General features: G+C 45.4%; 1 protein-coding gene across 7 annotated transcripts in view; it reads right to left on the bottom strand.

Annotated features, from left to right (window-relative positions):
• The window catches only part of ULK1 (unc-51 like autophagy activating kinase 1), an 84,638-nt gene extending 62,505 nt beyond the window's left edge, over positions 1-22,133 (bottom strand). For 3 of the 7 annotated variants that reach the window (XM_074921489.1, XM_074921492.1, XM_074921493.1), the window contains exons 1-6: positions 21,855-22,133; positions 20,653-20,853; positions 19,701-19,793; positions 19,571-19,612; positions 4,571-4,603; positions 3,722-3,758 (exon numbers count right to left, since the gene is read on the bottom strand). In XM_074921489.1, coding sequence (XP_074777590.1) covers positions 3,722-3,758; positions 4,571-4,603; positions 19,571-19,612; positions 19,701-19,793; positions 20,653-20,853; positions 21,855-21,881 — 433 coding nt within the window. In that variant the 5' untranslated portion in view covers positions 21,882-22,133. Of the gene's footprint in view, positions 1-3,721; positions 3,759-4,570; positions 4,604-19,570; positions 19,613-19,700; positions 19,794-20,652; positions 20,854-21,020; positions 21,458-21,854 lie in introns of those variants that run through there. The other 4 variants (XM_074921488.1, XM_074921491.1, XM_074921487.1 and 1 more) reach the window with 4 other exon arrangements.
• Positions 22,134-24,437: the final 2,304 nt, after the last annotated feature.

Genomic DNA, 24,437 nt, shown 5'->3' with positions numbered 1-24,437 from the left:
TTCATGGGCTCCACTTCAGTGACGAGGCACTCGGCTTACTGCCTTGGCTACAGCAGCTACACAGGTCAGTAGATCAGAGCAAATATTTATCGTAGGTCAGTGTGGAGCCCATGTGCCTTGTAGCTCTTGAGGTGTAGGAAAAGGATGAAACCACCTAAAAAGTGCCCTGGTCAGCCTGTGCTGAGATACTCAATCTGCCAAGAGGCTGCCAGGTAAACTATAGTAAACAGCCCTTATCAGCTGATCCAAGGGTAGATGTGTTTGAGTACACCTGCTGATGTTACATGACAACGTCATTCTGGAAGAGTTATTTAGGAAAAATAACTTCTCCTCTTACCCACAGGTGCCATAAGTATCTCTAACATGGGCCTAATCCAAATCACACTGAAGTCTGAGAGACCAAGATGATTTATTTGGGGCCTGTCTTGTAACTAACCCAGCTCGACCCCTGAAGAACATTGCCAGTGACACTCCTGTGAAGTCTTCTGTACAAGACTTATTCCAGATAGGTCTAGTCTTACCAACAGCAGTGCCTTACACCTCGTTTGCAGAAGGGTGCCCACACCACTTGGGATGAACTAGGAAGATAATAGCTCCTTGCACGTGTTGTGGTCAAACCAAGAACTGCCCTGCTCCCATAGGAAGTTTTCTCCACAGAGATGTGCTCTCCAAGAAGCAGCTTTAAGAAAGGTCATGAATAAACACTTATGAACTATCCACAACAGCCTGTGTCAATGTCAACTCACAGAATTTAAGAAGACATTTTAGATCAGCCTGCTCTGACCTCCTGAGTACCTGAGGCCACAGAATTCCTGTACAGGGGATGGTTGCTTCTGTCACGCTTCCCACCGCTCTACCACACACAGTGGCAATCCACCACTCTCAAGACACACCCTATGGTGGGCTTTAAATGAAAGCAACATCCACAGAGATCTATCAGAAGGGAAATGGCATTCTACCGTTACAGAACAAAAACATAGAAGTTGGGCTTATCAGAACACAGACAACCTTGGGTTTTATCAGATGGGTCTGACCAACAGAGTAACCCAGCCAAAACGCATATTGCATTGAAACGTGCACACATGCACGTCCTCCAGTTATGAAGACAAGGAGAACTAGAGTGCCCTTGGATTCAACACAGAATTACCATATTGCCTAATGCTTGTAATTAGAGGGCAGAATGGATTGGGAAGCTTACAAGCATCTCGTTCAATGAGAAACAGGGGATTTGCATGTGCAGCTTGCATAAGTGTTACAGGAACAACCAGCAAAAACGTCTGACTAGTCAGTGGGAAAGTAAATGTTGCAATTAAATACCATCACCCAATTATTAAAATAACTGAAGTCGCACAACAGCCATTCAACAGAGATAAGCCTCCTGCATACCAGTGAAAACACCCTGGAAAAAATCTGAACTTTCCAAGATGGGCTTTCAGGAAGAAAATCATTATTGTCAAAAGCACTCCAAGAGCCTGCAGAAGCTGGGAGAGGAGATACCCCAAAGGAGCATGTGGTGGAAAGGAGAAAGCCATGTGATGCAAAAGCTGACACTTGTATCTAGGCTCTGAGATCTGGAAGACCCAGATCTCTGCTGCAGTGATGGAAATAACTAACTTTCTTGCTGCAGTCCCTTACTGACTACTCCCTCTGGAAATCTGTGCCTGCTGGGTTTTCTTTATTGGCAACCAGCACACAGATATTAAGAGTTAAAATAAAAGTAAGCACCAATTTCCCAGTCACAACAGCTGCTCTTTACAGTTGTCAAGATAAAATATTTTATGGGTAAAAACAGAGCTAAAGGTAACTATTTCAAATTAACTCAGGCAAAGAAGGATCAAATTTTACCCCAGGCAACACTCAAACAAACCAAACTGGGATAAAACTGATTTTTTTTTTTTAAATACAATTCATCATCACTTTCTCAAACTATCCCTGCATAGTCTCATTTGATAAACAAGTGAGCTGTATTAATAGCCTAGCTAATTGCATAGTATAATTCACTTCTTTTTGGTGGGGTGGTGGAACAGAAAAGACAATAATGTACACATGGAAGCAGCAGAATGAACAGGAAGATTTTCTATAAACCCATGTTTCTATAAATAATTTGGCCAGAAGCTGTGTTCTTGTTTACATACACAGTCAACAAGAGTGCACAGCCCAGTGCTTTAACATTAAGGTTCATTTCGGGTGCATGAAAGCCAAAAACTTTAGCTTTCAAAGCCCACGCATTAGTAAAACTGAAGCTTGACTGTTCTTTACAAGTATTTAATTATTAAAAATTTCACTTGTATTCAAGAAAAAGAAGGTACCAAATACAAAACCATTTTCACTTGGTATTCATAACAGTGTTCCACCACCAAAGATGCTCCTTTTAAAGCACAGCAATACCCAAGACATGCAAAACACCATCACTTATCTAAAACAAAGCACACTAAACTTGGATTTTAAAAAACAAATGCCTGTCACTTGTCACCTGCATTTTAAACAAACAAAACACATGAAAGGCAAAATATTCCTTCATTTTCCTTCAAATACTAAATCCTTTCTGAAAATTAAAGTCCACAAACATAATTCATTACCCCGTATGAATAGAGTGCTGCATACTAGCATCAAGCCCCAAATAATCATTCTAGGAATAGCAACAGTAACTGTAGGGTAAATGTAAATTTAGCTTTTAATCGTTCAATCTTTGCCATTTCCAGGCATTATGTACCTGAAATTAGGAGCCTGAAGTATTATCCAGCTGACTAGCTTTTAATTTGAACAGTATGAAAAAACTTTGTTTAAGCATGACCCCAAGCCACACATGAAATGAGATTATAGTTGTGTTTTCACATTTAGTAATCTTCTAGTTAACATGCAAAACAGCAAGAAAGCTACTTTGAAGAAAAAAAATAAGGCCAACAGAAAAGAAGGGCTCCTTCTGATTGCAGCCAAGTAACTTGTTACCCTCCTACCACTTAGGCGCTCAGGTGCAACATGATTGTCACATAAGCCACAATTCTGTACCTGTGCAGAGGGCTCCACTGAAAAATAGATTAGGAGATTGAAGCCCAAGTCCTAGAAATACAACTGGATAACATGGACAGTGTGTTTCATTTGGCTTGACGGCAAAGACACAGTCTCACCAAAAGGCTCTTCAGGGTGCCACAGTCACAGATACCCATGCTATATTCTCCAAAAGACTCTGAAGTTAGTAATTTTCATCAAGCTCACAACACTACTGGCTACTCTACAGTCACCCTCAATGACGTAAGAAATGTGTTCTGTCCTAGATGTGAGGAGACCCTTAGGGGAAAACAAAGAAAGTGAAATATACTCTTGGGATCTTATTTTAATCCAACCCTACAGAAGTGAAAGGCTTCACTATAAATAGCTTTTTTACAGTGACCAAGAAAAAGACAAACCACATCTCCAGAACTGCTAAAACACATTTAATCTATAAGGCCACTGTAACTAAAATACGTAACTACTGACAACAGTTATCACTGACCTACATAGGAAAGACTGCAAGACTAGCTTTATTGTCATGGATTCTCAGTTTTCAAATTATTATCAGGGGTGAACCTCTTAGAGCAGTGATACTCCATTTATTTTGCAGGAGTTAAAAAAAAATATATACATACACCATCAGCTCACAAACCCCAGGAACTTTAATGAACTAAAACAGTCAGTGTTTTCTTCCAAATATTGAGAATATTCTCTGTATTATTCTACTTACTGTGAAGGTAGTCTGCCAGGTCACCACCATTACAGTACTGCAAACAGAAGAGAAAGCTCAGTTAATGCAAGGGAAACAAAGGTTAAAAAGGAAAATGGTTAGCTTCACTAGGATGGTAGGCTTATCATGGTATTTAAACATAAGTAATCACACATGTGAAAGTATGTATTCAGAAACTGGCAAGAAAACAAACAATACTCCAGCAGGTTCCTCTTCTGTCCTACCTTCCCCTACACGTTATGTTGCATTATGATACACCAGCATTAACTAGCTTCCATGTGTGTGCACATCACAGATAAAACCAGAGCAAAGCAGAAGGGTCACCACTGGAGAGACCACCAGAAAAGCTGGTTCGGGAAAGCCTGGGAGCAGCTACAGCTGAAAACTGAAATGCCCCACATCACACATTCCATATCATGAAGGAAAAGTCAACAAGACCTCAGAGTGAAGGCTACAGAGGAAAGAAAACATTTAATAGCGTTGCAGCTAAACTGTGTGGAGAAAATTTACTTTCCATATATCTTTGGAGCAGATACTGCCCAGTAACACCCATCTGACCCTCAAGCTGAAATGTCTGACTGATTAAACCTGTGCCAGCGTGACCTTCTGACAGCAGCAATATGAAAAATCCCCCTGGCTGCTATCTTCATCCACACTGCTCCAGTTCTCAAAGGCATGCAACTGCACATTAGATAAACAAAAGCATCACAGGTGAGACTGAGCAGAAAGCACTACTTGTATAACATGGTGGTATATTTAAACCGAGTTTAAAAAAATCAAAAAGAAAAAAAAAAAGAAGAGCGAAAAGAGGAGAGAAAATGAGAAAATAATAAAAAAAGGCACACTCACCTCCATAACCAAGTAGACAGAGTTTGCCAGTTCCTGGGGAAAGAGAAAATGGAAAAATAAAAGATTTATGCATTGAAACATTTCACATGCGTTACAGCTGCTGCATTTCTTTTTAAACTGGTAAACTGGGCTCTATATGATTCAAACTGAAGAGAGGGAAAAAACTTCATTACAGATCAATTCCTGGAGGATTGCTTACTATGAAAGTGCCAGGTATTTAAGCATTTTACTCCTTTCTGTGTGTGCACATATTTAACCAAGCATATCTCCTGTACTGTGGCTTGGGTTTTCATGTTCCTTTCTGGCTTTTAGGATTAACTGTGGCATGCAACGCAGATGCTGGCACACTACTATCTTAGAGCCTTAATCATTTCCACATTTAACTTGGCCCTTTATAGCAGCTATGCCCACATGTGCAGCACTAGTCTGAACAGAGAGATAAGAGCAACACAACTTTGGGACCTGCAGTTCAACTCCACTGCTGAAAAGTGCCCAAGAGATTCACTTTTGATTTAAGGGCAAAAAGGAAAGATCTCAGGTTAAAAATGTAATTGTGGACAAACAAGTTCTACACATGCATTAACAGAGTGCTATTATTGGGTGGCTAAAGCTTTCTACATTACCATGGGGGTCAACACCAGCACAATCCAGGCCAAATGCTTTTCTTCCTTAATTTGCTACAGGTGCTGCACTGTGATACCTGTTACAATCTTGAGAGGTTACCCCATCCTTAGCTGATCTCCACTGGCTCTCTGGCCTTAGGAGGCATGTACAAGGCGGTATATACATTCTACAAGCACAAGATACTGTGGAGAAGTGCCCCACAAACACAGAGCACTAGGGAGCCACATTAGTGGCTCTGCAACACCCACACTGACACCATGGCTGTGGCACTTGCTCAGCAGAGCCACCAAACCATTAGCAGAGAACAAACATGAAAACAGGCATGGGTAGACCCAGAAGGGTGAACGACTCAAAATCCTCTTGTTGAAAGAGTCAGACAGAAGCAGATCTACTACATGAAAGCCTGTATGCTAGAAGTCACTCCTAAACTCAAGGCCCAGTCCTGAACAAGCGCAGGCAGCAAATACCTGGGTGAGTGGAGAAGCTCTGAAAGCAACAGCAGAGCAAGAGACTTCATTTCCACAGCCTCAGGGCAGCATGCCTTTACTTACAGGCTGTTTAGACACCTGCCTGCCTGAGACCTCTTCTGAGCCTGACTACAATTTCAAAAAGCCCCAGCAACCACCCTACCAGCCTTTTAGCTTCCAAGCAGTCTCCACTGTCTGCTCTCAGCCCCTTTCATCTTGGTCTGCCCACAGGACTCTACCTCCAATCTAGCCTCTACCGAAGTGACTGCTTTTGTCAATGCCTCGAGTCCTCAGCACCTCCCATCGTTTCTCTTGCAGTCCTCTTTTAACCTCACAATGTGAAATCTCAGTTTCCAGATGCTCGCTGGAAGACTGGTTGGAGGACACGAGGGAAGGGGATGAAGCTGAACTACCTGCAATTTGAGAGACTCAAGGTACAGCTGCATGCAGCATCGGCCACCCTGCCCCAAGGGGGGGTCAAGGCACTGGGCAGCCTCGGCTCACGTGGCTCCCTTGGTTTGAGTGTTCACCAGAGCTCGGCACTGGCTATCCCTGGCTCTTACAGCTGCTCTCACTGCCAAGTCCAGCAGAGCTTTTGAAGGTCTCCCTGTTTGTCCAGAAAACAATTCTCTGTGATGCTCAAAACAGTGTTTGTTGCATTTCCTTGCATGAAGAGTACTGCTTTAAACATGCCTTGTTTTCCAATCTCTGCATTTAAAAGCAATACATATTAAGTCACCCACTTCCACACACGCTTAAGATGCAGTGGGAAACCAGGCTGTGGTTAGAAGCACTAGCCCATGGGAGCAGCGCCAGAAGAAAACCCCAGACATCATCACAAGCTCTGCACATGACAAAGTGCTGGGGGAAAATTTTCAGAAGCATTCAAAGCCCACCAGCTCCTTCTGTCCTTAGCAAGAACAGTGTAAGGTCAAGGTTTATTAAAGACACCCAGGCCTCTCACTCCCCTGGGAACTCCAGCTGCAGACACACCAGAAGCTGCCGGGACACACCAGAAGCATGGTGCAGCCGCTCAGGGAAGGACTGTGGGGCTGCAGGCCAGGGAGCTCACTACAGGGCAAGGGCTGCACACAGAAGAAGTATCCAAAGTGGTTTTTGCAGCCCGCACCCAGTTCATCACTGCCACAGCAACGTTTTGATAGACACTTCTTGTCTAAGCATGCTGTGATCACTGCAGTCAGTAACTCTATGCATTAATATATATAGTGACAGAATGGCCTGGGGTAGCTTAATATATTATTACATATATAGAAAATGAAGAGGAAGTTTACCTTACACAAACTAAGCCCAAAAGTTATTTGTAATAAGTTATTAGCCAATAGCTAATGTACACTGTACAGTTAGGTTGTTTTTCCACTGTACGTTATTTAAAGACTTTGCAAGCAAACATCATAAAGCAAGTAATTGATTTTTGGCAGCCAGTGTGTACAGTGACTAGGGTGAAATAAGGACCTACACAGGCAAGGGAGATGCTCTGCTCAACTTCCCCAGCAACAAATTGACCTTGGTGGTTGGTTTTATGCCACCAATACGGGGTGAAGAGATAAGAGGGCAATGCCTGAAAGGCTTCTAGGAGAGTAGGTGGCTCCCCCAACCATTCACTGGCAACAGCAACCTCTGAACATTCAAGCCTTACTAGGAAGCACTCTCCACCCTTCTGCACACACACCCACCCCAGCAGAGGAACGTTTAGCAAGTGTATTTTCAGATCACAGACGCCTGTAGCAGGGATGACACAACTTCCACATTTGCAATTTCAGCATTTCAAGACCCACTTACCCGAAAGAGATTTGTAGGGATTTTGCCAAGAAAATTAAACATTTGTTTCAGGAAGGGCCCCAGAAACAAGTTCTTGTTTGGAAAAAGCCTTCAGCCAGTAGCTTACTGTGGTTACAAGGGATACAACTGTCTAAAAAGACCTGGTTTCTCAGATGGACAAATGGACTTCTCTCAAGCTGATTCAACAGCAGAAACTACTTCTTTTCCATTTTTATCCTTCCACAGTATTTATCATTTGTTCATTAACAAGGAAAAAATACTGCAAGCCAAATTTTGAAGGCTATTGGTTTCTCTGAAAAGAAACAGAATGCCCAACCCACTCATTTCCACATCAGTAACAAGAATAATATTACAGTTTGTTGTGCTTCTGCAGAGGCTTATATCCAAGAGGAGCTACAGATAATTTACTCTGGACCCCTCACTCACATGTGCCAGTCCACGCAGCCAAGGATAATCCTGTCACTAAGAAAGCTTAACAAAGGGAGCAACATAGAGGCAACCCTCTAACTTTTCCTCTCATCACAAAGTGCAGCAGTACCCTGACCATACTCCACAACAGCACCAAAAGGCCTCTGCCAAAGACATTAAGCTGAGAATTAATCAGTCTGGATCACTGCCTGACTCGTAGTTCTTGAATCAGAGGCCCCAGTGATGAAGTTACAATTTAATTGAGTGTAAAAATAGGCAATAGCCTCTGCTGTCTACAAATAACACACATCTGCTGACAGAGGACAAAGAAATGAAGACATTTCATTTAGCAGTACAGTACAGATCACCCCAGTGCTGTGTTAAAATTCCTCACTAGGACACTAGATGGGATGGCATTATAGACACCAAGACCCAGCAGTCCTGTCTCCCTTTAAATTTTCCCTCCACCCATACTGGAAGGTGGCATGATCCTCTTCTTGGAAAGTGTGTGTTTAGGTGTGTCCAAAGGGAAATGTCTGGGTGTACCCACAGTTAGTCATCCTCCTACCACAGCTTAAAAAGTCTGCAAGAGGAAACTTCCTCAGAGAAATCCTCCTCTGCACTCTACCCCAGTGCCTAGCCTCCCACTAAGTTTAGAAAGACATTTAGGAAGGGAAAAAAGTTGAAGCTTAATTATACAATACTCCAAAACTCTCTCAGCAGTGCAGTGTTCTCATCAATCTCTGTGGGACCAGCGTTATAATAGATAATGGAGTAAAACCAGCAAAGAATGGCTTCCACTCACACAAATCCTCATTTCTAGGAAGACTGGAGGATGCGGGAGGAATACTTCAAAGATGAACCCAGCCCCACTGTTATGCCCATGTGCTGAGCACCACATGGCTGACAAGGCTCCTGCTGCCTGCAGGAGAGGAGCTGTATGAACTCTCGTCCTAAAACCTGGGTTTTTTACTCTCCTGAAGAACAGTGTACCACTGCCTTTTTGTTGGCCTCCCTTTGATAGCCAAGGTTCATTTTGTACCTCTCAGAAGATATCTACCATGTGCTGCTCAACACTGCCTCTCAAACAGCACCCGGAGCAGCTGCCCAGCAAAGATAAATGCTGCACACAGATCTCTGTAAATGGGGCTAGGACTCATCAATTGTACCAACACAACAGAAGCATAAAATAAAGCTGAGAGTCTGACAGTAAAAGATAAACTTGACACCAACCGAAAGCTAAGCTTTTCCGCTCTGTTCTGTTTTTTTTTTTAATGTTACTTTCCCCACTTGCTGCAGCAGAACCACAGCACACCACATCCTCCTGTTCTGCCAGCAGGATCTCATGGAGTCTGTGCCCTTTTGGCCTATGGTCTCTAGTCACTGCTCTTCTGACAGCAGCACTGGAGTCACAAACACAGGCTGTAATGAACACAATTCTGCTTTACATAAACAAGTTCCTAGGCCAGTGGCACCTAGAAAGCTTCTAGCTAAGGCAGGGGCTCCCAAGCTGGCGGGGCTCAGGAAACAGAACCCACAATTCTTGAGAGGGAAGATACTTTCCCAACAGTAAAATCTCTTGGTATTATTTCACTCTGGCTCACAGCTTGGCTGGAGCAGGCAAGAGGGAAAGGAAAACCGTCATGCTATGCAAGGATTATCTCTTGATGCAACTATTTGAACGGAAGCGAGATAAAAGACAATAGTTACATCAGTCTGAATTGTGGGAGCACCTACTAAAGCTCACCCTTTGGAAAACAGATCTAAAGCAAATAGCTAGAAGATATTCACATGCCTTTTGACCTCACACAGAAAGAAAAACATGTCCCAGAGCCTATTGTGTTTCTCTGTTGTCTGGCCTTGGTTGTTCTCTTCACTCCTGAACCTTACCAGTAAGGAACTCAGAACATTTCAAGCAGGTTTCCAATTCAGGAGACAACAATTAACTCAGATGAAGGAAGAAAAGGATGAAAGAAGAGGAAAGTACTCATTCACTGCAATATAATCTTCTCTCTGCACAGACATACAATACCACAAAATGTTCCTCAAATCCAGACACAGCTTCACAGCCAGAAAAAAAACCCACATTTTAGGACAGACTTTCAGGATTCAAGTTGTGCAGTCTGAGAGGTCTTGCACCAAGAGCGTTAGCACATTATAAGCAACCAGCAACCACTTTCCTCTTGTGTATGGACTACACTGGAAGTGAGAAATCTTGGGCTACGGTAACAGTCACACTTAAGTACAGTCCAGGAGATGATATGCAAGCAACACATACCATCATCCATATCTTCGCCTGTTTTGGCACATCCAGGTTCAGCAATAAAACCTGCTGCTGGTGATTGGAAAGTGTTATTGTCACTGTCAGCAGATCTTTGACTTCCTAAAAGAATGAGAGCTCCTAATTTCTTTGTGTAGATCCCAGGGAATAAGCATAAGCAGCAAGACCCAGAGATGCCCACAGCCTTCTGCACTGGCTCTTGACTGCATTCTGCTTCCTACAGACCTGTCATCTTGCTCGTAGAAAGCAGAGCACCAGCGGAGTCACAGGGCAAGCAGAAGGCAGGCAGACACAGAAGTAGATTATGCAGCCCAGAAGTGTCTTATGGCCAGCCTTGCAGCGGGTAGATTTCTTTAGGACCAGAAGAAAATTATGCCAAGGACGGGTGTTACCCTATTCCAGGCACTACGGTACTCTCTGCTTATAAAACACATGAGTTGTTTCAGGACAGGTTGTACTTCAGAGCAGATGAGAAACAGCAGGAAGTTATCCTCTGGTTCTACATGGGCTTCAGAAAGGGAAGGAAAGTACTTCCCATCCCTCTGGTAACAGTCATAAAGTCTGACTGTGTGACATTAAAAACCAAACAAGACCACATCACGACTGTGGAGCTGCTGTTTGCCAGGCAGCTAATACCACCAGAGACAAATGGTAGAAGAGCTGGTAAGACCACCTGATCTTCAGGCAACCTGAAGAAACTTCACCATCTCTTCCACTGGACATGAGCTTTCTCCAGGCTCCTTCAAACCAGTCCCAGTCTCTTCTCTCCACCTCTACTCCCAGGCAGTAGCAGGCTGCAGTGCCTGTCACAGCCCTGCTGACCAGGCACTCTGCTGTTGGCTTCACACAAGTTCACTGCAGCCTCCATCAAAGCCCTGAGATTCAACACACTCGCTGGATGACTGATGGCTACAGCGCTTGCAGAGAGCTCAAAGAGGAAAACATGACTCTCCTTTGGAGGCAAACTGGCCTCTGCAGAGCAGCACGCTACAGCAAGTCAAAGCCGAGAGCTGCATCTGAGTCTAACCACAGAAACCAATATATAGGATTAATGTCATAATAAGAGCATAGAGACAAAGTGGCAGATTCCACAAGTCACAGAGCTTCAAGGCAAGACCAAAAACACGCATTAGAGCAAATTGAAGACTCATGCTGCTGGGATACTGAAAAGCAATCACTTCTTACAGCAGTCATGTTCATCTGGGGGTAATGCTGCGCCACCTACACAAGCTCATGCCCCCAGCCAGCCAGCTCTTAGGGAGGCATTACTGCCCGAGAGCATCCAGCACAGGTCATATCTGTATGCAGCAGCTGTGGCAGCCCAGCAAGCGTAAGAGACTGCAGAAGATAAAAGCAGCAGAATCCTGAAAAGTTTGGAGTTTCAAACATGGAATTTAAAGTAGCTGCTACCCCTCTGCCAACAGGCAGAATAAGACCCATTTACTTCTTTAGACAAAAGCAAGCTCCTTTTTGCAAATGGCAATAAATTATGTTAATGCTATCAAGAGAAGAAACTTCAGAATTCTAAAAACAATGATAAAACACTGAAGATCTGATTTGCTTTTCTGTATTTATTCCTCATCTCCTTTCTGTACCAGTCATATTATAAAATGAACGTTTAAGGTTGAATTCCCCATTACCTTAAGCTCAGTCACATGTACTGGAATGAAATCCTTGCATACCATAAAGTTGATTTTATGAGCCTGCCCAAAGAGCAGGAGTAGTGGGGGGAGTGCTGTGGGTTGAGGCAGACAATAAGGCAGGCTACAAGAGTTTCAGTTTTAATCACACACTCACTGAGATATGTGCAAATACAAGCAACGTAACTCAGTCCAGAAGTTTGATTTTAGAACCAATTAATGTAGTTCTACTACTAATGTTGGGAACAGCTTGCTTTATTAACAATACATCCCAAACACAATCTGATACCCTGCAGGAGATTTTTTTTTTTTTAAGCAACTCTGGAAATTAGAGGCCCAACCTCCACAGAGTTTTCTATGGCAGCTGCATGATCCGTCTTTGCAAGTCTTCTCTTTTACATCCATTTATTTCATACTTCATTTACTAGATTTAAGAAAACAACACACAGCACAAAGGTGTTATAACAAGGAGTTTAAAGAAAAAAAAAACATGGGTTTTCTTTCAAATAAAAATGGTTTTAAGAGGGAAAAAAATCCAATTACTGGAAGCCAGACTAACATGGGCTTGAATCTGTAGTATTCAGAAAACAAAGAGAACTGAATATGTTTTATCATACTTAACATGCTGGCTATAATTGCCAACTAAACAAAAAAAATATCGGTCAAATGCAAATGAAGAAGCCTCCGGAGAGAAAGTAGCCCAGCTGCCCCACTGTGTGCACAGTGCCATGCAGCAGCACACAGGCACAGCAAACATGGAGCCTGCGCTCCAAAGCCATCCACCAGCCCGCCGGGGCTGCGTCTCAGCCCTGCCTGACCCACCTCACTCTCCTCTGTGGTCCCTGAGGTTTCCCATCACGCCAGCAGCTCTCTCACTCTGGGACACCAGCACGTACCGAGCCAGCTGGGAGCCCTTCCCTTCTGGAGATGCAAGACACTTTGCTAAACAGGATCTCTAATGACTTAAAATTCTGCATCTTTCATTCCCCCCACTGGAACCACACTTTCTGGTTGATCTCTACTATGACAGCTCAGCTGACCTAATTCCTCCTGTTATTCTGATGCTAGGAGACAAGCCAGGTGCTCCTGCAGCCAGACAGAACATTATTGCTCTAAGCAGCCAGCGATGCAGAATTTTGATTCATTTCTAGCAGTCCCCCTTGAAACAACCTTGCTTAATAAACAAATGCAGCTTTGAGATCCTCACTTTGCATTTTGAGAGCATTTCTGTGTTTATGGTGGTATTTAAGGCCTGCACATCATAAAGCAGGAGACATCACACAGTCAAAGCACCCCTTTGCTATACACCAAGCACAAAAGAGGTTCTAAAGCTATCTGTTGGCAGGTCTCTTCCCTGAATTCTGTCATTTATTATTAAATTTCTCAGAGAGGAACCATAACATCTGAAGACAGTTAAGACGGCTTCACTTAAGCAAATTAGGTTTAGGTCTGTACCCGAGAAACACTGCCTTGGAGGACCACATCCTCACTTTCCATCAAGTTTGCCATTTACTATTACTACATGAACATGCGTAACAGCAAAAAAACCCCAACCAAATACAAAACATCAACCCAAAAAAAACCCCAACCAACAGAAAACAAGCAAAAAAGTACGTACTTATTTTGAAAACAAAACCGAAACCATCTCCTTAACTATGCAGATCAAAGTCCACCACCTCTGCTGACCACCCCTGTGCTTAGCTTCCTACTTTCCACTGTACCCCTCCGCGTGCGCCGTGATGAAGGCAGTCTGCCTCGTGGAAGGCACACATCCATTTCAGAGGACCAGAGCTTCTCTAGCAGTTTCCTCAAAGCAAACCAGGGCCACCCAGCTCAGATTCCTGCCACCAACACCAACCCCATGCCTGCTGTTTGCTAGTCTGCCTGTTGTGCAAAAGCTTTTCAGTTGGTATCAACAGGTGGGAAGGTGGGGGGTGCAGGAAAGGGAGAGGAAAAAGGAAGACACATGAAAGAACGGTACCCTCAATTCTCTACACACGCTTGAGCATTAAGATGAGCTTTTGAAACACAGGTTTACTACAGTTTCACAGTTTAGGGTCAAGCCCAGCCCAGCCACAAAATTAGTTTTTTTAATTGGGCTTTGGTTTGGACCTATAAATATTTGGAAGAAATTCCAACAACAGTTCTCCATCTGAATTCAGTCCCACCCAGCTACTGATTAAAAACCTCTTCCCACCATCTTCCAAATCTCCACCTCCTTGCTTTGCTCACTCCAACCAAATGCATTCACTCATCACAAAGATTAAAACAGTAGAAATTTTCATAATGGAAACACTGGTGGAACTTCAAGAAAAGCAGCACAAATAGCACCTCAGCCGTTACCAGAGCTTTGCTGTCAAACTGCGAACACAACAGCCTACCAGTTTCCGATTACTCCCGGGAAACATTCCTTAATCTGTCATTATAGCCTGAGTAATGCTACCTTCCACAGGAGCTTTAGAGGCTATTAACTTCCACGTCACTGGCTCTTCCATGACACCTTAATCATGTGAGAGAAACACAGGTATTTGCTTTACACACAGGATGAGTAAAACAGTGATCATAATTTCAGAAATGCAACAAGACCACTCCCTCTATAAAAAGTCCATGACTCCTCTGAAGTCTATATTTAGTGGTCAACATTTGCTAGATGTTTCTGTGACCTGCACAGTGGGGTACTCAGCCAGTGAAGCCAACATTAAATAGAAGTTCAAGACTATAAAATTCTCTACTCTCCATAAACACAGCCATTTTTGTCCACTAAACTCTCAAGCCTCATCCTACAAAACTACTGGGAGAGGGTGGCTGGATTGTTGTCCTTTTCCCCTCCTAGCTCTAAATTAAGACAGATCCAATCTTCAGTAACAGAATGATTCCCTTCAACAGATGCGAGGATGCTGATGGAGCAGGACAGCAGATACCCCACTCTTGTCCGCAGTACAAACAGAAAGAGGATTGCTTGGCAGTTCAGAGAAGCCTGCACTTTACACCCACTCACCAGGCAACGTGCCAGCCTCGCTCAGGGATGGAATTAAAACAGGATTTAACCAGGCAGGCAGCCTGACCTCAGGAGTGTGATCTCCCAGACACAGAGTGCCTCCTTAGTCATTCCAAGTGTCACAGTGGAGCCCTGTCTCCCAGGATGGGGCACCCAAACAGCAGTGCCCAAGGAACAGAAGATCCTGCATTAGGTGGCATGAGAGGTGGCGAGGCAAGGAGGTGACACTGCAGCAACACTGATTCATCCGACATCGCGCTCGTCAGCAGAGCGCTGCAGCAGAAGCGAGCGGTGCTGGAGGGCACACCAAAGGACACTGCCGCACGCGGGGCTCGCGGGTCCCGGGGGGCAGCAGGAGGCACGTACACAAGATGCAGACTAGCAGCTGAAGGCTCCGTGTTGGAAAAGGGTGATGGTGCAGACACACAACAAAACATCTCAGCCCAACAGCCACAGTCCTATTGATCACAAGGATTTTCTATACAGCAACAACAGACCAGCCTGTTATTACTTGGCTCTCTAGACCAGGGTGACTGATCATTAAACTGAGAAGTGTTTGTTCTGCCACCCATGCCCTAATCCATGTGCACAAGAAAAACTGCACTGCAAGGACTCTTGTGTTCTTTGTCTCCAGTAGCTCCAGGTGATACAGTCACCCCAGCAGAAATATTTTTGGTGAGTCGGTACTGCACGAGTCAGTTAAGCATTAACCTCAGCTCATCCCGAGCTGGTGAGTACAATAAGCCAACTTGACACAAAACTATGGAAAGCAGACCCTCGGGTAACCTACGCCAAACCAGAAACTTAGCAGCACAGTGCTCTGCATGATGTTAGCAGCTATGTTTCTACAGCCAGTCCATCCCACCTGTGCAAAAATTAGAAAAAAAAACAAAACCACCCAATACCCACAAGTACAGTCATAGCTAGGCTGCTTTGAGAAGCAAACTCAGATCAAGAACACAACTAGGGAAAACATGCCAGTAAAGTAATCCTTTCATGCAGGAAAATGCTTTCTAATATCCAAAGCATGATTTATGTCCAGGAATAGCAGATTTTCTGCCCTAGCACCAACACAGCCACATACAAGATCTTCAGCTGACATGTATTCAACCAACCTTCCTGGGGCAGCTGGCACAGCACAGGGAAGAAAACATACCCCGGACATCCCATTGCCCCAGAGATCCGAGTTACATATAAGAATCTGTGCTTACTAGTCTGGAAGGAGCTGTCTAGCACACAGTGCTCCCAGGATCCGTTAAGTTCAAGAGTTACCTTCCTACCATTGAATCCCCTTAGCTAATCAAGTGATCTCTAATCACAGACTCAGATTCAGTGTCCTGGGTCACAAAAGAAACCAAACCAAGTCCCACACACCAGACCACATGCCACTAAGCTTTCAGTGTCAACACATGAGAAGAGTTGAGCTGATCCTCAGAGTTTTGGAAATCTGTTTTCCAAGAAACCTCATTTCCAGGCCAAGTCCTCATCCGGTGGAAACTATCATTTATATCCTTGTTGTCACTAGTTTCCACCTTAAGGAACAAGAGCTCATTTGGCTGTCTTCAGAGTAAAAAGACTTCTGGTATCCAGATGTCCCTCCAGACTGCTGTACTCCCATCCACTGCTGCAGTCTGGAGACCCAACTCCAGCCCCTCCGCAAGCCAGCTGAGTCGTCAGGGATTGCTCAGTAGCAATTAATGCACTCCACGTATGGTGGAATACAGTTTTTACTTTACATCAAACATCTCCTGTGCCTGGGAAAGAGCTGCACCACAACTCCATACAGACACTAAATAGGTAGTACTTTTAGAAATGCAATACAATATGATTTATCCTCTTTCTGAGCAGGGGTTTCTGCATTAGGCTCCTGGACTATTCACAGCACCTCTCATTAATAAGTGACCACATAATAATGGGAATATGCATATTTCATTTTGTGAGCCATTCTCATGTAACGATGCTGCTCTTAGAACTCCAGTGAGGGGATCTATAAAAGTCCAGACACTGCACTTCTATGCATTAAACATTCACTAGTATCATTTATTCTTAGGAAGCTTCTTATCTTGTTGTTATTTATGAACTAGTACCACAAAGATCTATGAAATGAGAAGGAACACAGCAATTTTCCTGGATTTGAAGAATAAAATAAGCGTGCCTGGGTGAGAGCTACTGTCCGTATTAAATATCAGCACTGCAATTGTCTGTCTGGGGCAAATCTGGCATTACATCAAAAACCTTGAGTTCTATGAGGCCTGGTTAGCATTAGGTTTTAACCAGGAAAATGCAAATGAAAGCATCATTAGGTGTAATCACTTGCTTATAGCCACTGTGGTTTTGGCAACCATTTCCTTATGTGTAAGGAACACATGAGTAAAAGTTAAAGTTACTCTTGACAGGGACGACACAAAACACAATGACAGACAAAGCTACAGGGCAACATTAGGATTCACAGGAAATATTTTTCCATTTTTGCTCTATGATGTTGTAATACAAGAATAAACCTCTTCAGTTTTAGAAAGCCTAAAAGTAAGGGCTCAATTAACTGCAACTATGACATTTTTGAGGGTAAATATATATGCCACCATGAATGAAGTAACCAATCTTGTATCAGAGGAACAAGGTGAGCAATAAGTAGTCTTTTCCAGAAAGTAAGGAAAGGTGGGCAGAAGCCAGCCTTCCACAGAGCTGCACTTTTACCTCTGCAGATAATTTACTCTCATGCAGCTCCTAAGCAGACAGAGCAAGGCCAAACAGTCAGACACGTTACACACGACACCTATGTGGGTGGACCCCATCAGACTGTCTGATGACCGATCACCTCACACCACGGGAGACTCCACACCCTAGCAGCACTATATAACATCCAATGCCAGCTAAGTCATCTCATTTTGTCCAAGAAATCAAATTACCCAGGTCATACAAGGACTCTCTGACAAAGCTGGTAACTAAACATACACCTGGGAATGCCATGAGCCCAGGACCATTCTCAAGTTCCTGTCTTGTGGTATCTTACACAGCTTCTTGCTAATACCTCATCAGCCTACACTGCTACACACAGAATTTAACTAAATCTCATTTACCCTCACATAAAAAGAAAAATGCATTGCTGCAGTTGTAACAGTGATGAAATCGCTCCTTTTGCAGGAAATGGCTTTGAGCTGCTTCCTATGTGGCAGTTATTTGAAGCAGGGCAAGGAACAGAACATGAACAAAGGTTTTGAAAGATCTGCAGCAAGCAAATCCAGCAACCTAATGCTTCATAGAAATGCAAACTGCTGAGGAAGTGCAGGAGCAGCCACTCTCTCCCTCAACTGAAAAGTTAAGTAAACTTAGAAGGTACAGAGGGGAATGAAAAAACACAAGATCTAATGTCCCAAGCAGCCCGTGCCCGAGGAAGCTTCCCCCGCTCTGGAGCTGTTCTCTCTGCAGCACGCACCGGGCCGAAGGTGGTCACCGCTCCGCAAGGCCAGCAATAAAAGCACTAAAGGGTGGTTCCGGAGCCACACTCAGCCGGGCTCTTACACAAAGGACATCACCGAGAAGCAATTTTATTCCCAGCAGCCTTGTCCCTGTCCCCGAGCAGCCTGAAATCCCCCACGCGCACCTCTCACCAAAACAACGCCAGGCACCAAGCACTTTGAGGGACCTGGCCCCCTGCAGCACCTCGCCATAACCCCCTGCTGGGGCAGAGGGGGACACGGCCCGGGGGGCGGCGGGGCCGGGGTGCCGCGGGCAGACTACAGCACCCAGAAGGCACTGCAGAGCGGCCCCACCGACCGGCGGGGACTCGTGTTTGGGGTGACGTGGAGGCCACCGGAGCCAATCCACGGGAGCGGGAGAAATGTCAACAAACACGGCGGCCTGCGGGACACGTGATACCGGGGACAGGGCAGGCAGCTCCAGATAAGCCCCCCAGGGCCACCCGGGGGTCCGCCGCAGCCAGCGGTCAGCACAAATACCAGACCTTGGGGTGGCACAGGCGGCACTGACGTACCGCACGCCAGCCCCTCCACCCTGAAACAGAAAGGTTCCATTTTAGGCTTTTAGATCCTGCGGTGATTTTTTAAAAAAGCGTCATGAATGTCAAAGAATGACAAAGAATGTCCCCTGTGACCCAGCAGGATTCTTTTAACTCAAAATTCATGGGGGGAGGGGGGGGAAAGTCATTGGATAACTCGGGTTGCAGAGTAGATCGGTTTTAGCCCCTTAGATTAGATCTTCAGAGCTGAGTCTGAAGGAAAAAGCAACTGCGGGAAACCACAATAATCTAAAAATGTCTGCTGCAGTTTTTAACACTTAGTGATTGCCACAAGGACAACAGAAAAATGCAAATGAAAATCCTCTGGAACTGCAGACAATCATATGCTACAAAGTCATGCTCACACTATTTTTACATTGCCTACAAAATTTTCTTAGGGAGTGTATCCAGACCAGAGAAAGAAAATAAAAGGTAGGCATGCCAAGAACAACTGCTGTAATTTTATTTCTAACATTTTAAGAACTTGTGAGCTTCCAACACAGACACATTCACCACACACTGCATTTCACTGCACAACATCCTGGGAGCAGGAGCTCCCACCTCAGCTCCCAACTGTGTAAGAGTTCTGCGGTCCAGACAACAATTAATGCTCAGCCATGTTTGTTTACCTTCCCTGACTTTCTAGAGAATATTTTTTATCCCAGAATATACATTTGATTACAAAACATCTGTCAAAAAATGAAATTCCACAACTCCAACCTCTCCCAAATCCTGAATGCTTTGCCATAATTAAATGTATTTACCTGGAAGTCATACAAGGCAACGATGTTTTCATGTTTCAATTCCTAGAAAAAGTAAAACAAAAAACATAAGCCAGGAGCAACAAAAGGCATATAAACAAAGACTGAAGAAAACAAGCCAATCTACCTTTACCTTAAGTATTTTTATTTCCTTGCCCAGCAGAGTTTGAGATTTTGCAAGGTTCTTCTTGTTAATGCATTTCACAGCTACTTCCAGCTCAGGTTTCTGAAAGAGTGCATATGTAATTCAAAGATAAATGTAAATTCCACCATTAATTTACATTAAGACAAGTAGTCTCTTAACAGATTATAAATTCTACTGAAAGAAGTGTTTTGCAGCACCAGTAAAGGCCTCTCACTGTATCCTAACGTCTTTCCCTCACTTGTTCAGACTTGCCCTTTCCCGAATTATGCTTGTCAGCCCAAGGAGAAAACCCCAAGGTTCGGGTTTTTGTTACTACTTTGTACAATGATTATCCTCTTATTTAATCGCTAGAAATAAAAGCCCTGTGGGAGCCATGGCTTATCCCAGGCCGTAATGATGGAAAATCCACTGCCGGATTGGTTTCCTTTTATGTACCAGTAAGCGATTTCCCCTGCTCTTGGAAAAATTAAGTGGAGAAGGACAAAACTTCAGACACACACGTTTTTAAAAAAAAAAAAAAAAAACAAAGCAAAAGCCTTCTACACACTTCATAGCGTGTGGGGATTTATTTTTTGCTCGTTTTCGAGGTAAGGGCCACTTTTGGCAAGCAGGACATCTCCGGGGACCCCTCCACAGCAGGCTGCCGGGCTCCAGCCCCGCTCTGCCCACCCCAAGGTGAAGCCACCTGCCCGGGTCCTGCCGGGACACATGCCTGCCTCCCAAAGAAGCTCTAAAGATGACAAGAATAAATAATAACATCTATATAATAATAAAAATATATCCACCACCAGAGTCTCCCCAGAGCCCGGGGCTGATGCCCAGGCTAAGAATAGCCACCGCAGCCCAGCGGGGACGGGGTGACCGGGACGCGGTGCCGAGCTCGGCCCAAAACAGTCAATAAGTAAAAAGGAGGAAAAAAGAAAAATAAGAGATTTTTCACCTCTTTGTGCCTGCCTTTGAAGACGACGGCGAAGGCTCCGTGCCCGATCAGGTCCTTCCTGCTGAACTCAAACTTTCCCACCGTCTCCATGGCGCTGCGCCGGGGGGTCCCCGGAGCCGGCGGGGAGACTGCGGCCGGGACGGCTTCAGAGCTGCAAAGGGACGAGGAGGAGGAGGAGGATGGCGGTGATGAAGGAGCTGCCTTTAAAGAAAATTAAACCTCTCCCAATCCAAACGCAACGGAGAACCCCCTCCCCACCGCGCTCCCCCCCACCCCCGAGAGCAGGCAGGACCCGGAGACCCGCTGGCGGGGGGGAGCGTCTCTCTGCCGGCCCCCCCGCAGCTCAGCGCCGGGCTCCTCTCCCCCACCTCGCCCTCGTCCATGGGCTGCCTCTTCCTGCAGAACGGCCGGGAGCTGGTCATTGTTAGAGGCCGGCGAGAAGTTGGCTCCTCAGCAGCGGGCCTTCCCCATCTCCTCCTCAGGACGGACCGGCGCGGCTCCTCCGGCCGCCGCTTCAGGCGGGGCTCCCCATGCCGAGCCCCGGCCCTCCCCGCCTCGCAGGCGCGGCTTGGCGGAGAGTCCACCTTAAGCGCGATCCACCTTAACGCCCCGTCCGCCTATCGGGGAGCGGTCCACCTTAAGCGCGAGTCCACCTTAAGGGCCGCCGGCGCCCCCCGACCGTTCGCTGCCCGCGGGGCCGGGGTCACCCCCAGGGTCCGGCCGCACGCCCGGGCTTCGCCACCCGCTCGGGCCCCGCCGCCCGCTCGGGCCCAGACAAAGCTCTGCGGCGGGGAGCGCGGTGCCGGCGGCAGCGCAAGCGCGGTGCGCGGCGGCGGCGGAGGAGGCGGGCGCGGAGGCAGCGGCGGCGGCCACCTGAGGCGGAGGGGCCGAGCCCGACGCATTTAAAGGCGCCGCCCGCGGCCGGGCCTGAGTCAGCGCCGCGCGCCCCCGCGCCTGGCGACCACCTTCCCCCCCCACCCCCGAGCCTTTGGGAAACGTCCCCAGCGGCTGAACGAATGGGTCCGTTCGGGTGAAGTTTTAAAATTCACCACCGGAGCCGTGACGGGGCCCAGGCGGGGTGCGGGGGGCACAGGCGGGCCGCGGTGCCACCGCCCGCCACGCTCCTGCCGGCCCAGCTCCTGCCCCGGCCCCTGCTCCAGCCCCGCTGCCCCCGAGGGGAGCGAACCCGGCCTCCAGCTCACCCTGAGGAGTGCGGAAGGCACCTCCATCGAGCTCTCCTCTGAGAAACCTTTCTAGATGTGCTCAGTGTGCACCACGGCTGCAGTGAGGAACCTCTCCCAGCCTGAGCCCACTACTCGGCTCTGGCCGTCATCGATCTCCCTGTGCAGTAACCCACAAGCTTTGCCCTGCGGCTGTGGGCCCACAGGTCCTTCCCTCCATCGCAGGAACCTCTCACACGTTTGACCCACCCCTGCTCCAGGCTGCCCAGAACCTCTCCCGCCAGCCCTGGCAGTATCTAGACCACTGTGCATGCGCTCCAGTTCGCTTGCATCCTTATCAAAATGTCCAAAGCGGAACATTGCATTCCAGCTGCAGAGAAAACAAGGCCCCCCTTGGGCAGCACCCCCGCTTGCGCACTCCACTCTGAAGTTTGCTTTTTGCGCAGTTGCGTGGGACGGACCTGTATCGGCACTGCGATACCAAACACACGCTGCTCTTACACCACCGGCGGCTCTGCAGATCCCCACGCAGAGGGTGCTCGGTATTGTGACGCTGAGTGTCTGCAGTTATCATTTTCAACAAAACTTAGGAACAAGCAGCACCTCATAGCGTCAGGCCTTGTTTTCTACACAAAAGCAGTGGCTGACTGATACAACGTCTGGCCTGTCATCTGTTGCCCTTGGCTGCCAGATAACTCATGTTCAGATACCATCCTGCGCTTAAAATTTGGTGGAAAAATGACAGCACATACCAAACATCGATATACAAGTAGCAGTGCCTGACTGGGAGTAATTTGCATCTCAAATACCAGAAGTTGTTTAGTGCTTGTGGGAACTGTAAAAATGATAAAGGCATTCTTAAATGGGAATTTGATAACAGCACCTGTTGAAGTAGCCTTTAAACCAAGACTAGACAACCTTTGTGATTTCAGCAGAAATGAATTTTTAAATTAATTTTTTTTTAGAAATACAGTATACTTAACTACTTGTTTTCTTTCTCACTTCTCCACCTGTGTCATCCACAAGGTCTACAATTTCAGGCTTTTGTCAATGATCACAAGGGGTTAATTCAAAAATTAACACAGAAACCAGTAAAAATGACAAACATCTTTAAACCTGAAAAAAAACCCAAAACCAAACAAAAAAAAACCACAGTCAAGCTACTTGGCAAATGCCAGACACAGGAATTTATTTTACCAGATGTTAAAAGCCACGGTCGCTAACGCAGAAGATAACAGTTGCAAAAGTTTAAGGCAGGAAGTGAAGAAAATGTTTTGAAACCTCTTAGATGATTTCTAGACAGGCAAAATCTTGCATCCCCCTTCACTAGAAAATAGCCAGGGCACCATGGTTAGCAAGTGTACTCTTGCAAGAACTGCGGTAAAATCTCCAGTGACCACAGGTGTTTCTGCCTTTACTGTCCTAGCACAGCAAAGACACAGTCCTAGTGCTGGGTGAAGGAGGAAGTTGATAGGACTGCTGTTCAAGTAGAGGCCAAAATATCACAGTGATGAATGTTCTTTGTTCTGTACTCTGTGTGCTTATTTGTTCCTTCACGTGTTGTTGATTGTGAAGAAAAAAAAAAAAAGAAAAAAAAAAGAGTTTGACTTCAATGGGTTTTGATTAAACATGGTTCTAAGGTAGTTTTCTGCACGCAGCTATATACAGAGCCAGGTGGCAAAGTCAGCCTCCCTCTCTGTTGACATTTTATTTTTATTCTAAGCAAATTGGGTTTGTTTCTAAGCAGACTCACTGGGTAGCTTTCTAGCGAGTATGTGAAACTTCAGAGTAGCATAAGAATTGTGAAGTTACTCAGAGGTGTCTGTAAGGATCAGGACCAAGTTTTACTGGATGCCATACGCACACAAGGCACAACACTTTCTTTGAGCTGGAAATTTAAAATTTGTAGGAGTTATATGTCTCTCAAATGTGTCTTTCAAAACTAGGCTAATGAATACATTTCATACATTTCAAACTTCTACAGAGATTTAAAAACTTACCCAAAGACAACTAATAAACTGTAATGCCACCTGACAGCAAATACAGTTTTGAGGTATTTGGAGTGTACTCTGAAGACACACAGTATTAACAAAACATTTGTTCGTTTTGGAACAAAGAGGTCTGAAAAGCTTGTTAATTAATAGTAGGATTCATGCGCTTTTTTTTTTTCTTCTCTTCTTTTTCCTGTGGTTTGTTGATTAAATGCTTATGCTCTATCAATTCTTCCCTGTTGTCCAGAATTCAGCGAGAGTATGTTTAGGCCAACATCCAACACATGCAAATCCTGTTCTCCTCCCACAGTCTCCCATTTGCTAATGATAAAAGTACTACCACCAGCACGTATTCAACTACTTCCTCAGATGAAGGCATTAATCTTTGAGGGGACAGAGTATATAGTTCAATTTACTAATGCAAAACATGAGTGGGGGAAGATCTACTGCTGTGATTTACGATGGGTGGAGAAAAATAAAAGCATACACCCAACTGTGGGAAATTTTTTTGAAATTATTTTTTTAATTTAATACAACTTTATCATTTTTTCTAATTCACATGTGAAGGAAAGCAACAGACAACTGATATCCTGATGACTCGGATGATACTTTT

This window comes from Athene noctua, chromosome 17 (genome assembly GCF_965140245.1).
Source record: "Athene noctua chromosome 17, bAthNoc1.hap1.1, whole genome shotgun sequence".
NCBI lineage: Eukaryota > Metazoa > Chordata > Aves > Strigiformes > Strigidae > Athene > Athene noctua.
The sequence above is the reverse complement of the archived record's forward strand: the minus strand, read 5'-3'. Positions and strand labels throughout refer to the sequence as shown.